The following is a 16,181-nucleotide window of genomic DNA, read 5'->3' as shown; positions in this document are numbered from 1 at the left end:
CTACAGTAACAAAAGAATCATCAAGGACTGCTTTGGAATGTGCACTGCGTTGCGACTGTAGTGGTAAGCAAACAGTTAGATTTTAAAAGCGCGGTTATAAGATCTAACAGATGTTCTTGTTTCTTTTTTGTCGGTGACCAGACCCAAGTTTCGTCTCGGCCAAATTTTGAGTCACGCAACGTGTGATGTTTATTCGCCAAAAGCTGTTAAAACATTAATACACGGACAATTTTACGGATATTGTTTTCTTTGTTGTGGGTAAACTATATTTTCTTTTGGTATTATCGAAGCTTTGGTAGGGAAATAACCACCGTACTAAAGATAGCCGTGGATAACGCAATTCTTGAATTATGTGACTCGTGTGACTTCTTTGCTAGCCCTTTACTCAAGGGAAAAAACAATTAAATTTAGTTGTGACTTTTAAGAAAAAAAGCTGTTGTCAATAGTGTTTGTATCTTCATGCCCATACATATCCCGAAGAAAGTTCCAGATTAAGAATATTACGTCATCGGAGATTTCACAACGGCTATGATTGATGGTGCAAAAATACAGTCTGTGTTGATCAAGTGATGTGGTGTCCGCAGTAATCAATGAATCATCAAGGATTACTTTGGAATGTGCAATGCGTTGCGACTCTAGTGCTAAGAAAACAGTTAAATTTTAGAAGTGCGGTTATAAGATCTAACACATCTTCTTGTTTTTTTGTTTTGTCGGTGACCAGACGCAGACCACCGCTCGGCCAAATTTCGAATCACGCAACTTATGATGTTTATTCGCCAAAAGTTGTTAAAACATTACTGTACTGAAAGTTTTATGAATATTCTACTCTTTATTTAGTAAAGAATATATCGCCTTTTTAGTGCAGAGTGCACTATTGGGATGGTTATGGGGGTTGCCTGCCGCTAAGGAACTAAGGCGCTATGGCGCTACGGCGCTATGGCGCTATGGCACTATGGCACTATGGCGCTATGGCCCTATGGCGCTAAGGTGTAAACTTTAATGTTTGTTTAATTAATTAATTTCAATTAATTAATTAGTCTAGAGGCAAGAAAGTAATGGGAGTAGGGTGGGAAAGGTACATGTGTACTCTACGTAAAACACATTCCATCGCCGTCGCTTAACTTTGAACATCACAAAGCTATATATTTGTTTCAGGTAACCCCTTGCTCTCCTTGTGGTACCATTCTCCTTAGAACAAAACTAATTTGCCCTAAATGCATGCGTAGATTAGTTAGGGTTCGTGGCTTCTATATTAGGTGAAGGATACATTGCATACGGAATCACGCACAAATGTTGAGTGGTTTTCCTTATGGTAGAGCTCAACATGTAAGACGCATGCGTTCTAGCATTGTTAGTGTTATACACTATCTTTACACGCAGTATTTTATATATCGTGTCATGTGACCAAGGACGGCAGTTATTTTTCAGGTAGCGCCAGTTGTCCCTTTTTTTTTTGCAAAAGTGAAACGTTACTGTGGCTGCGTAGCTTTTAGAATTACAAACAGGTCGGTTCAACAAATATCATCTGCTGTTTTCAATCTACAATAGTGTGCTTGTCAGAGTTCAAATATATTGCTTCTCCTTAGCGACTTGTTTATTTCTTGCCTTAATTGTGTCTGTAAGAGAGACCAAAAAGTTCTCAAGTTAGTGGCGTTAATACTCCACAAATTGTGAATTTGTAACAAAAGAAACCAGGAAAATGCTCAAATATTGCTGCAGACGCCGTGGCACCTAATGAAAGCGCAAATTAATTTAATCAGTCTTTGAGGAGACTCATTCATATCGGCCAAGTAGCGCTGTTTATCTTCAATACTTTTCGTTGAAAAGCTTCTCAGCCATCAATATCGTTCTGTGTTAATTTTGAATTGTTTTATTGTTAACAACAAAGGTGGCAACAGAAAAAGAAAGTGGTATTTCGTGACTATCTGATAATTAAATTAGTTCTTGTTCATCGGTAAAAATTTGCAGTTTTAGTAAAGCATCGTCTCTGTTCCGTTTCTTCATCACTACATCAGATATTTAACTTTCTTTCATTTATCTCCAAAAAACAAGGACATCTTCCGTATGTTTTGGAGAAAACAGGGGTTTCATATTACATGGCTTTGCGAGGAAAACAAAAGTATCAAGTTACAAAGTTGGCGTGAAGAGCTAAATTGTCACGTTTGCTGCTTCAGCGTGTTGTTGAATTTAAAATGAACGAAAATCAACTTAAAGCACCAGTAGTAATTAATTTGTGCGTAATGTTTGGACCTTGAATGAAAATACAACCTTGAAACATACACACTGCAAAGGGGAAAAGCCGTAGCAGACTACCAAGGTAGACACAAACCGGAAGTGAACCGAGTAGGGGTGAGTACTTATGGGACTATTGTACCAGAGCTATCAATTGCGCTCTGCACTATCTGAGATTGTCTCACTAGTTAGAGCAGAGTGCACGATTGGGATGGTTATGGGAGCTGCCTGCCGCTAAGGAACTAAGGCGCTATTGCGTTATGGCCCTATGGCGCTAAGGTGTAAACTTTAATGTTTGTTTAATTATTTAATTTCAATTAATTAATTAGTCTAGAGGCAAGGAAATAGTGGGGGTAGGGTGGGAAAGGTATATTTGTACTCTACGTAAAACACATTCCATCGCGGTCACTTAGCTTTGAACATCGCAAAGCTATATATTTGTTTCAGGTAAACCCTTGCTCTCCTTGTGGTACCATTCTCCTTAGAACAAAACTAATTTGCCCTAAACGCATGCGTAGATTAGTTGGCGTTCGTGGCTTCTATATTAGGTGAAGGATACATTGCATACGGAATCACGCACAAATGTTGAGTGGTTTTCCGTATGGTAGAGCTCAACATGTAAAACACATGCGTTCTAGCATCGTTAGTGTTATACGCTATGTTTCCACGTGGTATTTTATATGTCATGTCATGTGACCAAGGACGGCAGTTATTTTTCAGGTAGCGCCAATTGTCCCTTTTTATTGCAAAAGTGAAACGTTTTAGAATTAGAATTACACACAGGTCAGTTCAACAAATATCATCTGTCTTTTCAATCTACAATAGTGTTCTTGTCAGGGTTCAAATGTATTGCTTCTCCTGAACGGCTTGTTTATTTCTTGCCTTAATTGTGTCTGTAAGAGAGACCAAAAAGTTCCCAAGTTAGTGGCTTTAATACTCCGCAAATTGTAAATTTGTAACAAAAGCAACCAGGAAAATGTTCAAATATTGCTGCAGACACCGTGGCACCTAATGAAAGCGCAAATTAGTTTAATCAGTCTGAGGAGACTCATTCATATCGGCCAAGTAGCGCTGGTTATCTTCAATACTTTTCGTTGAAATGCTTCTCAGCCATCAATATCGTTGTGTGTTAATTTTGAATTGTTTTATTGTTAACAACAAAGGTGGCAACAGAAAAAGAAAGTGGTATTTCGTGATTATCTGATAATTAAATTAGTTCTTGTTCATCGGTAAAAATTTGCATTTTTAGTAAAACAACATCGTTTCTGTTCCGTTTCTTCATCACTACATCAGATATTTAACTTTCTTTCATTTATCTCCAAAAGGCAAGGACATCTTCTGTTTTTTTGGAGAAAACAAGGGTTTCATATTACATGCCTTTGCGAGGAACAAAAGTATCAAGTTACAAAGTTGGCGTGAAGAGCTAAATTGTCACGTTTGCTGCTTCAGCGTGTTATTGAATTTAAAATGAACGAAAATCAACGTAAAACACCAGCAGTAATTAATTTGTGCCTAATTTTTGGACCTTGAATGAAAATACAACCTTGAAAAATACACACTGCAAAGGGGAAAAGCCGTAGCAGACTACCAAGGTAGACACAAACCGGAAGAGAACCAAGCAGGGGTGAGTACTTATGGGACTACTGTACCAGAGCCATCAATTGCGCTCTACACTATCTGAGATTGTCTCACTAGTTAGTGCAGAGTGCACTATTGGGATGGTTATGGGAGCTGCCTGCTGCTAAGGCACTATTCCACGATGGCACTAACGTGTAAACTTTAATGTTTGTTTAATTATTTAATTTCAATTAATTAACCGCGCGGCCATGGGCCGAGCGCGGTTCTAGGTTTACCCGTGGTTTATTATTTTTTTTTTTTGTCGGTGACCAGACGCAGACCTCCGCTCGGCCAAACTTTGAGTCACGCAACGTGTGATGTTTTTCCGCCAGAAGCTGTTAAAACATAAATACACGGACAATTTTACGGATATTGTTTTCTTTTTTGTGGGTAAAATATATTTTCTTTTTTTTATCAAAGCGTTGGATTTAAAGGGAATAATAAATACGGTGAAAAAGGTATTACGTCAGCCATGGAATGCGCTGACGTTGCAGCTTTCACTTTCGCTACGTGACAAATAAGATCGTGTTTACTTTGCAAGTTTATTTCGGCAGAAGCGACGGTCATTAATTTATTTGTAATTTTGTGAGTATTTCTTGCGGTTTTAGGCAAATGAAGTAAATCCTTTGACTGTTTCATCGCAGCGAGTTCATAGATCGGAAGAAAAATTAAATATTTGCAAGCCAAGCAAAGAACGTGTCAGAACGTGCGAAGATTACGTCATTGATAGGGATATAACCACCGTACTAAAGATAGCCGTAGATAACGCAATTCTTGAATTATGTGACTCGTGTGACTTCTTTGCTAACCCTTAACTCAAGGGAAAAAAACAGTTAAATTTAATCGTGACTTTAAAGAAAGAAAGCGGTTTGTAATAGTGTTCGTATCTTCATGCCATACATATCCCGAAGAAAGTTCCAGATTAAGACTATTACGTCATCGGAGATGTCACAACAGCTACGACTGATGGTGCGATAATAGAGTTTGCGTTGATCAAGTGCTGTGATGTCTACAGTAATCAATGAATCATCAAAGATTGCTTTGGAATATGCACTGCGTTGCGACTGTAGTACTAAGAAAACAGTTAAATTTTAAAAGCGCGGTTATAAGATCTAACAGATCTTCTTGTTAATTAGTGTAGAGGCAAGGAAGTGGTGAGGGGGGGGGGGGGGTGGGAAAGGTACTTGTGTACTCTACGTAAAAGACATTCCATCACCGTCATTTAGGAATGAACTTCGCAAAGCTATATATTTGTTTCAGGTAAACCCTTGCTCTCCTTGTGGTACCATTCTCTTTAGAACAAAACTAATTTGCTCTAAACACATGTGTAGATAAGTTAGCGTTCTTGGCTTCTATATTAGGTGGAGGATATACTGCAAACGGAATCACGCACAAATGTTGAGTGGTTTTCCTTATGGTAGAGCTCAACATGTAAGACGCATGCGTTCTAGCATCGTTAGTGTTATACACTATCTTTCCACGTGGTATTTTATATGTCATGTTATGTGACCAAGGACAGCAGTTATATTTCAGGTAGCGCCAATTGTCCCTTTTTATTGCAAAAGTGAAACGTTACTGTGGCTGCGTAGCTTTTAGAATTACACACAGGTCCGTTCAACAAATACTATCTGCTGTTTTCAATCTACAATAGCATGCTTATCAGGGTTCAAATGTATTCTCCTTAGCGGCTTGTTTATTTCTTGCCTTAATTGTGTCTGTAAGAGAGACCAAAAAGTTCCCAAGTTAGTGGCTTTAATACTCCGCAAATTGTAAATTTGTAACAAAAGAAACCAGGAAAGTGCTCAAATATTGCTGCAGACTCCGTGGCACCTAATGAAAGCGCAAATTAATTTAATCAGTCTTTGAGGAGACTCATTGGCTGTTTTCACACTAGAGACGGATATCCGTTCAGCACGGATAATCTGTCTTAGTGTGAAAACGGAACGGTGTTCATTTTAGACGGATAATCCGTTTATTTTTATCCGTCCGATTATCCGTGTATATAGACGGATTTTGAGGACGGAACATCCGTCAAAGACGGATGATTCGTCTTGAATTCACATCAGGACGGATAAAGTCATCTTGTTTTGCCCTGAAAAGCGTGGAACTAGAAAGAGCGCACTGAGTTCTGGGAAGGAAAACATGGCGTCTAAAGTTGCGAAAAGGAAAACAGGAAAGAAACCTAGAAAGAACACGTGGAAGGAGAATGAAGTCTTCCTTTTTGCTACCGTTTTGTCTTCTTTGGAAGGCAGAGAAGTGAGATCTGAGCTTTCGGGCCCTTATTCTGAAAACTTTAGCTCTGAAGAAGACTGCCAGCGAAAGTATTTTTAGGAAGATACTGGAGGAGTTTGATGATGTATTGGCGAAAGAAGGTAAAGACGAGAACTACCGGTTTAGTGTGGCACAACTTAGAGCAAAGTACTGTAATTGTAAAGATTCTAGAGGTTGCCTCAAATCCTAAACAACTACAGGGGTAGCGCGGTGCGAGATATTCGAACTCCACTTGGTAGATTCAAACTGATTTAATGACAGATCAAGTCCATACATCTAGTTCACAATAGGTAGCGACTGAAGAAGTAGCGAAAACCAGTAGATCGCTAGTGGTAGCAGATACGAATAGGAGTAGTAGTCGTACAAGTAGATGTAGTCGGTTCGAACTGAAAAGCGATAGTTAAGAATACGTCCTACTTAGATAAGGCATAAAATACAAATCTAACAGGATAGAACAATCATAATAAACTAACAAGATCACAGCGTGAAACAAATAGACGTGACAATTGATACTTGAAACTAATAAAACTGAGACGATAACAATTCTTGTCGTAGCTGTATCACCCATAAATGTAATAAAAACCATAAATGTAATACCAACCATAAATGTAATAAAAATTAACCATAAATGTAATACTAACCATAAATGTAATAACTTTTAACCACAAATGTAATAAAACCACTAACCATAAATGTAATAAAATTTGCCCATAAATGTAACAAACTGAACAACCATAAATGTAATAAGGCTTAACCATAAATGTAATAAACTGACTGTGACTTCCAAATCAAGGGGCTACAAACTTGCCATTCTCATTCTTCGTGAAATTGACTTGAAATTTTCAATAAGACCCCTAAAGGCCTGACTCCTTAAAGAAACAAAAATACTATTTCTTTGTGTGCAGTCCTAAACGAGGCCCATACGGCGTGAAATATCGCGGTTTTTCCCGAGACACCCTAACGAGACCAAACTTACTAAAGAAATTTAGACCCCAAAGTATAGGTCCAGTAAGGTTTTGCTATAAAGAGTGACATAGTGTATGTGACACCTCTATAATACGGACAACGGACTCTTAATCTCGGCCCAGAGATCAAAGTACACCTTATTCCGGACAAATCCGTCTGTCGTGTGATTTCCGGATGAAGTCCGTTTCGTTCCAGAATTCCAGAATGTATATATAGGAATTAATGAGGCACTCAAGAGTGGGCGTAAATTAAGAGAACCTCAATCTCTTTCAAATGGATGGAATATCATCAACCACCAGCACTTCAAACGCTCTGGTATATAGACTTTCTAATCATACTTGGGTACTTCCTTAATGTTCGCAGACCATAATTATAACTTCTTCGGTTTTGGTCTCTGGGTTAATTAAAATACTAACTTGATGCAAGAGGCCCGTGTCCTGAAGTAAGAAGTGCACAAAGAGAATGACAAGTTTGTAGCCCCTTGATTTGGAAGTCATAGCCAGTTTATTACATTTATGGTTAAGCCTTATTACATTTATGGTTGTTCAGTTTGTTACATTTATGGGCAAATTTTATTACATTTATGGTTAGTGGTTTTATTACATTTGTGGTTAAAAGTTATTACATTTATGGTTAGTATTACATTTATGGTTAATTTTTATTACATTTATGGTTGGTGTTACATTTATGGTTTTTATTACATTTATGGGTGATACAGTAGCAAACGAAGATATCAACGGCTATCGCGCAAATAGCTAAATATAGCGTGAAAGAATCACAATTTGGTAATCATATGACAATAAGCCTTAGCAATAGTAGAGCTGTGAAAGCGATTTCAACAAACCCTAGATAAACTAAATGAAATCTTTTCGTGACAAAGAAAAGACTAACAATTCGCGACTTAGCAAATAACAACAACAAGAAGAACTTACGTACTTTGGTTGACGACTCGCACCAAAAGGTAGCAGTGAGACAGCGAAATACACTTGAAATAGCGGTAACTTGGATCCTCTGATCGTAGCACGGTAGCGGTGTAACTTCAGTAACAATCTCTGACTAAAAGAAGTTGCGTGTCGTCTTTCATTGCCTATGCTACGTGAAAAAACTAGGGCGTTGTGAGAAATAGACCAGACGACTTTCACAGAATTTGAAAGTTATGAGGCATTTCTTAGTAAAAGTTGGTAACAGAAATTTTTTAAAAGTAATTTGACGTGCTGAAAACGAAAATGCTTGTTACCAAATTTTTTTTGCCATGTTCAGTCTCAAAATGACGTCACAAAAATGACATTGAAAATGACGTGATCGTGGTATTAACTTTGCAAAATAAGTTAGATAATAAGCCGTCTGCTTTATATTTGCACCTCAGAATACCACATAAGTTGCCTCCCGCCTAAATCCAGTTAAATTCAATTACGTTGCAGAATACATTCAAAGCAACATGTGACGTCATTAATGACGTCACATTTAGCCATATATTTACTTAATTGTTAAAACCTTAACTTGATGACTTTGTTGTCAATAAAGGTACGCACATCATGTTCTATAGTGAAATACATCACTGAGTTCATTTGGTGTCGGAGTTTTTACAGGAATGTATATTGACATTGTTCGATTTGCACCCACAAACACTGGTACAAAACAATTTAGCCTTCTTACAACTGCAGCGGAGATTTTTGCATCCAGTAGAGCATGAGCATGAGATTATTTCCTGGCAGGCTTTCGGAATCGGATCATGTGTCATTAGGAGTGGTTGAAGTTTGTTATCAGCGATCTTCTTCCATCCTAATGTTTGAGGATCTGGAAGATGAGGCTCTGAGCAGTGAGCTGGTTTCCGTACAATTGCCTGATAGCAAACACGCTTTACATGTAGTGATAAAGCATCACTTGTCGGTGGCAGTGCCTCTGGCTTGCCTTTCTTCGAGAACAATATAGCTCGGGCCTCGTCAACTGATCCAATGCTATCCAATTTGTACATTTTACAAACAAATTCCTCGACTTCTTTCACCTTTTCTTCGGTTAGCTCTCCCTCTCCTAGAGAGGAAAGATATGTGTGTTGCTTTAGGAATACTTTCCAAGCTGATTTCTTTAACTGGTTGCATATGAAGGACGTTGTGTCGCAACCCGTTAACGCCTGAAAAGCCAGAAGAGCGGATACAGAACCAGCTGAGAGATTTTTCGTAGATACCCCTGATATTGAAATACTTTCTCTTTGTGGCTGTTCCAGACATCATGTACAGGTTAGGACAAGGGATGTGGGGGACATGTGCGATAAGAAGCAACAAGACATCCGTATCCCTTGCCGATACAACTACGTTGTCAAGACTGCTGTTAACGCAGTGAACCATCAGACGTGTATCTGCTTCCTCGTGGGTTGCCTTTAGAGCAGACAGGTCCATTGCTCTTTCTGATGATTGCACTTCCCTTTCATCTACAAATCCTTCAGCAGCTACAACAACTTTGTCTGGGGGTGCGTTCACAATGACGTGTTCCGATAGGAACCTGGCTAGATCTGACTTGTTATCTGGCAATGCAAGGAAGTTTGGCCAACTGTGAGGGAGAGGGACACTGCCATCTTCAATAGCACGTCAGATAGGGCGAGTGAACTTTGTGCGTCTTTCTCTCGTTCCTGACTTGATGGAATCTTCTTGATACCGATCAAATATGACGTGGATTTGCTGATAGCGAGATCCAGCTTAAAGAACTGCTGCTTGAAAGCTCTCTGCAAAGTCCCCAAACGTTTGAGCACCAGATGGTCTCCCAATTGCGGAAACTAATGCCAGACCATCTATTAATAGACCTGAGCTGCCTTGAAGCTCTATTTCACTTGGGCAATTTATTCCACTTGTAATTAAGTCTGCTAAGACAGATGTCTGCCCAGTTCTGAGACTGCCATTCATCTCTGCTAACGCGACTGGTACAGGCATCAACTCATATTTTAGCACACTGTGGAGATCAACTTTGAGCCCCACTTCATAAGCAATAATAAGGCGTTGAAGGACATTTCGGTCGGCTCTTAAAATTGTGGTTTTGTTCTTCTCTTTGCTGCTCTTTACAACTTGATACAAGTTGTCAATAGTTGGAGCGTTATTCTTGTGCATCGTGTCGCAGAATCTCACTTCTGATGATCTATCTTGCTGCTGTTGAGAGACACTTGGCAACCTTTGCTCCACGAATTCTTTAATTTGTTGCCGACCAAGCTCTTTGGCATTTAACAGCGAGACTTGAATTTCATCAGTGACAAGATCTTTAGTGGCAATGGTATAAGGACAGGTTGGATGTTTTGGTGGTGAAAATACCTTGAACTGCTGGAGAATGGTAAGCAATGAACATTTATCCTTCTTGTCACGGTCTTTCCTTCCGGGAGTAGATTCATTATGAGAAAACTTGTCTTCTTGGTGCAATCCAAACATCGTGTGTGTATTTTCAGCTATCTGTGACCTTAGGTTATAGGACAGAGCCCACCTACTCAATGCTGATGACGTCTAGGTTATGCCCACGATTCCTCCACCTCTTTTCCCTATCCCGTCCAGCCATTCAATGTTGATGACGTCTTGGTTATGCCCACGATTCCTCCACCTCTTTTCCCTATCCTGTTTAGCCATTCAAGTCTGTGATCGGGACTGACCTGGTTGAACCTGCTCTCATTCCATTTGACAACGAAGTTCCCCTTTTTGATCTCTTCTAAAGACTTCCTTTGGCAACTGCTCCATCTCTGCAATGTACACTGATCCCCATCTTGCATAATTCAGATGGTCATATCTGAAAAAATATGGCAACATCTGGCGGAAACTGTGCAAGTGCAGGTCTCGTATCCCCTCTCTCTGAGCCCGAGTGAACATGAGGAGAACAGATACCATTTCCATGTAGTTCCACCAAAACTTGAAGTTGACATATTCGTCGGATCTTTGTGCGACGAATTCGTCGAGCATCTTTTTCACTCATGGTGACTTCAGGGATGTTATCAGTTCTGCAGCATTTTCGGGAGAGCAAGCAAGAGCAGATACTTCTTGGAAGAGATCTGAGTACGATTTCTGGCGGAATTCTAACAGAAAAGGCATCAGCAGCTGCCACAATGACTGCAGAGTAATCTTGTGGGCACGCATAGCTCTCTTGTAGGCGTTTCCATTCATGACATGTTCGGTTGCATTTGGCCCAAGCAGTCCACTCCCGACCCATTCTTGTACCAAGCCTGATCCTTTCATACGGTTTCCAAACGTAAAACAATACAAGTATCGTCACTTCTTCCAAGTAAATCAACCAGACGATCGATAACCTCTCTGTTCGCTACGTCCCTGTACTTTCTTCGTTTAGTAGTCGCTTTGTAAACAAAATTTTTGCTGTAGCTTGTAGCTTCTCTTACATCGTCCTTTGGCTTATTACGCTTCTGACAGAAGATGCACAGCTTCATGTCAACTTCCGAAGCTCTCTTTAGGGTCACAACTGGATCCTTTCCAACATTTCACAGCTTTAGAACAGCTTTCTACTTGGCAAAAATCGAGCGAAGGCATACTAAACAAGAAGATCTGTTAGATCTTATAACCGCGCTTTAAAAATTTAACGGTTCGCTTAGCACTACCGTCGGAACGCAGTGCACATTCCAAAGCAGTCATTGATGATTCTTTTCTTACTGTAGACATCACATCACTTGATCAACACAAACTGTATTATTGCACCACCAGTGGTAGCCGTTGACAAATCTCCGATGACGTAATGGTCTTAATCTAGAACTTTCTTCGGGATATGTATGGGCATGAACGATATGAACGACACAATAATAACACTATTAACAACAGCTTTCTCTCTTAAAAGTCATTATTACATTTAATTGGTGTTTTCCACGAGTAAAGGGCCAGCAAAGTAGTCACACAAGTCATATAAAAAAACCCTATCCCGACCGACGTATCGATTTTGGTCACTCCAGTGACCACAGATTGAAAACGTGACAGAAAATTGGCGTTACTTTTGATTCTCACCAAATTTGTCATATCCCCCCCTCGGGAGAATTTTGTTAAGTTAGCTAATTTAGTATGCAAGCCACCGTAATGGCGGTCGTCGCGGCGAAATGTTTATTTGCTCAAAATTGGGGCAAAATCTTTCGGAGATGGAAATCAGGACATTTGTAAGGATACAGAAAGTAATTTGGGACCAGTTGCTGGCTTCTAAGGCTGAATTTATCCAGAAGTAAGCTGTATTTTCGTTTTCGTGCCGAAAGCCACGCGATGAAATATTATCGGTTTGTTCTGCTGTCTTGTTCTGTTTTTTCTCTTGGTCTTTTTTGTAGCCCGCCGAGGCCAGTCTTTCGTCTAAATCAGTTGAAAAAAGTTCGAAAAAGATGTTCCCATTCAAGTTTAAGCTCTCAGGCGATAATTCTGGAGTTTTTTGGCCGAAACGTCGGCTTGGTTATGTTCACGTTTTTCGGTTGCTATGGGCGACCGTGGCTTCCTTTGTTAGGTCAAGTCTGGGGAGTGAGGTCACAAAAAATTGTAATTAATTCTGGTTTTGTTCGATTTCGCTGAAATTTTAACACGATAAAGCTGGATTGTTAAGGAGTAGATTTACCTTCTGCCGATGTGTGGTAGCTATTAACGCTAAAGTGATATATTGCTTCGATGTCAGGGTTTTGAAGAGATTTTTTTGCAACGTGTAGGTTCGGCGTGATTTTGTAATCTGAGATTTTTGTTGACCCTGAAGAAACAAGGTTTGGCGAGTAAACATTACAGATTGCGTAATTCAAAGTTGGCCGAGTGGAGATCTGCGTCTGGTCTCCGACAAAAAAAATATAAAAAAAAAATAAACCAAGGGTAGAACATGAACCGCGCTCGGCCCATGGCCGCGCGGTTAACAACGAAGCTGAGTAACCAGAAGTACTTACTACTGGACTGGACTCAGACAGTGAGATCGAAATTAGGGGAGCGCGACCGTGGACGCCTTTCTGTTTTCACATTGAAATGCGTAGCGATCTGTACGGGTCCGCAAATGATCCCAGGACCGCAAATGATCCCGGACCGGAAAGGATCCTCATATTGGACCGCAAATGATCCCGATCAAAAAATAAGGAATGGCATGGATTTATATCGGAGGAAGGTGACAACATGTACAAAAATTATGAACTAAAAAACATGTTTTATCATTTTACAAAAAATATTCCACAGCTGCTGTGTTGTTCTTCGAAGGGTACAGATCGTTTTCACTGTCACGCAATAAAAGAAAATAATAAATCGAAAACCAAACAATGGAAAAAGCTAAATTAAGAAATTGTGATGTACGCTATAGAAGATAACTAAATAAGACACTTCTCCAAGTTTTAGGCCTGCGCGTTTCCCCAAACTTCAGATATTCGTCGTAAATGTTTCCCATAAATTTACAGAGCCCAGTAAGAAAACGCCATGTTGGTGTACATCCGTGGTACACCAATATGGCGGCCGGAATATAGTGTAAACTTCTGGAACTTACTTTGGCTTTCTAGGCGACTGATTATCAGTACTAAACAAAAAAGCATTTATATAATCACTTTTCCTAATGCTCTAACTTCTAAAAAGGCTCAAAATCATGAGAGAAGTATATATTTTTCACCAAACTCGATCGTAGCCTTGTGTAACGCAACCTCCATGACCTTGAAATTCAAAATGCTCTGGAGTCCGAACGAAGCACGCTAATTGTAAACAGATATAAATATACCGCCTCTTATGCCTGATGAGGATATAAACACGTCACGTGAAGACGATCTATTGAATTAGAAGTCTTAGAAAAACACATACTTGTAAACATTCGCGAAATCCCGGTGGCGATAGTATCAAACATCTATCAAACAGCTAATTGTCAAAACGAAGTGCAAGCCTTGGCCTTGCTTGGTCATGAAGCTGAACTTTATAACTATAGCTTGGAATTTTGGCTTCTTAGAATACTCAAGTAGTCATTTCCGAGGAGTTAAAGCGAGAATACGACCAAGGAAAAATTACAAAATAAATTTGTTCAAATTTCCAGTGCTACATACTAGGTGTTTTACAGAGTGATAAAGCGTTGTAGGCTTGTGGGTCTGCTCAGGTGACAGCGTCTTCTGTAATAGTTGCTTCATGGTTAGATTTTAGTTTAAAACTTTAGACGAGTGGCGTTAATGGCTGATAAAATGTGATTTAACTATAACACCGAAACATCGATGTTTAACAAAGGAAGATATGTAGCGTATGTTGCACCGATCATAATTTTACTGAGAATTGCAAAGAAATGCAAGCCAAGTCGTGTTTTGATGATTGAGTGGTGATATTCATAACATCGTAGTTAGCAACAAAATTTCGTCGAAAGTATGAAAAAAAGAGCAAGTTGTAAGACAGTATAATTATAAGATGGCTTTAATAAAAACATCGGTAGTGACGTACGCCAATTCCCTATCCACACCATCCCACCATCCATGCCATTCTCTATTTTTTGATCGGAATCATTTGCGGTCCAATATGGGGATCATTTCCGGTCCTGGATCATTTGCGGTTCAATTTGGGGATAATTTGCGGTCCTGGGATCATTCGCAGACCCGTACAGATCAACTTCATTGAAAGAAAGCACCATTGAACCCAAAATAATAGTGCATATGACACACTTTTCTGTTTTAACTCAGCTAGTTGAAAAGGACATGTTTTCCTGTGTGTGACGATATTATGAAAACATAAATGACGTCATACATTAGCCCACGAGACAGGCTAGTCTTACATTCCTTAAAATGCGAAGCATGTAACATATCATAACTGAACTGGTTGTAGAAAATCCAAATTTGTGACATTGAACTCATTGGTTTCCCCTTTTCTAAACATTTATCATTGCGATGACGTCATTGTAAATGTCAATTTTCGGACGCCATTTTCAGACTGAAGATCACAAAATGAACTTTGGTAACAAGCATTTTCGTTTTCAGCACGTCAGATTACTTCAGAAAACTCTTGTTACGAGCTTGTACTAAGAAATGCTTCTTGATTTTTGTGAGAAGTACTTTATCCAAATACCGACTAGTCTACAATCTGCCTGAGCCCTGGTCCCCATTCTCTGTAGCCAAGTTGAGTGCAGCACTCGTCAACCATCCGGGCAACGCCTTCGTCGAGGCGCTGCTTCACGACATCACGCACGGGGTGCAACTTGGCTACAGTGGACCGACAATATTTCAATCCTACCCGAATCACCCCACTGGGCTGGACGCCAGCGAGCACATTATCAAAGAATTACACCGGGAACTCGACCTCAATCGCATGGCCGGTCCATTCCTTTCTCCTCCAACTCGCAACTTTGTCGGATCGCCGATATCGATGGGCGCGGTACCCAAAAAGCGCTCGAATCCACTGAAATGCCGGGTCATCCACGACCTCTCGTGGCCACGGGGCCATTCTGTGAACGATTTTATCCTAGCGGAACGTTTCCGTTGCCAATATGACACTCTCGATCGGGCCATCTCTCCCCTCATGCAAGCTGGCCACGGAGCCATGATGGCTACACTGGATTTATCGGATGCCTACCGGCATATCTTGGTCCGCCCAGAGGACTGACTCCTCGGCTCCACCTGGCCAATCTACGTCAATGGTGAACTGAGAACCGGCTATTTTGTCAACCTATTCTTCCCGTTTGGCGGTCGCAGTGCACCCGCTCAATTTCTCCGCTATGCTGACGCCCTCAATTTCATTATGCACGACCGAGGGGCGGATCCTGTCTGGAACTATATGGATGACTTTTTTACATGCGACTCCGCCACCTCACCATGTGCTCGAAACCTGGACATTATGACATAAACTTGCGTTGACCTCGGCTTTACCCTTAGCCCTTCTAAACTTGTGCACCCGTCGAGTTGCCTTACCCTACTGGGCATAGAAATCGACTCCATTCGTCAAGAGACACGGATCTAGGCATCACGTGTAAATGATACCCTTGCTCTCCTGGCTGCATGGGAGGGTCGGTCTCATTGCACTAAACGCCAGCTTCAATCGCTTCTCGGCACCCTGAACTTTATTTGCACTGTGTGTCGCCCGGGTCGCATTTTCATGCGTCGTCTTGTCGATCTTCTCAGCAAGCCCCGCTCTCCGTCACACCACATACGTCTCATCCGTCAGAGGAAACAG

The 16,181-nt window shown here is 40.4% G+C and overlaps 1 protein-coding gene across 1 annotated transcript in view; it reads left to right on the top strand.

The window, feature by feature from the left end:
* Nucleotides 1-5,987: 5,987 nt before the first annotated feature.
* Nucleotides 5,988-16,181, top strand: part of LOC110059124 (leucine-rich repeat-containing protein 72-like) — a 56,652-nt gene continuing 46,458 nt past the window's right edge. The window contains exon 1 of the mRNA XM_089296044.1: nt 5,988-6,221. Within this exon, the coding sequence (XP_089152170.1) occupies nt 6,201-6,221 (21 nt within the window). The 5' untranslated portion in view covers nt 5,988-6,200. The remainder of the gene's footprint in view (nt 6,222-16,181) is intronic.

The sequence above is a fragment of the Orbicella faveolata genome, unplaced genomic scaffold, assembly GCF_042242905.1.
Source record: "Orbicella faveolata isolate gen_17 unplaced genomic scaffold, um_ofav_v1 contig_26, whole genome shotgun sequence".
Taxonomy (NCBI): domain Eukaryota; kingdom Metazoa; phylum Cnidaria; class Anthozoa; order Scleractinia; family Merulinidae; genus Orbicella; species Orbicella faveolata.
Note: the sequence above shows the minus strand (reverse complement) of the source record. Positions and strands in the feature narration are given on the sequence as shown.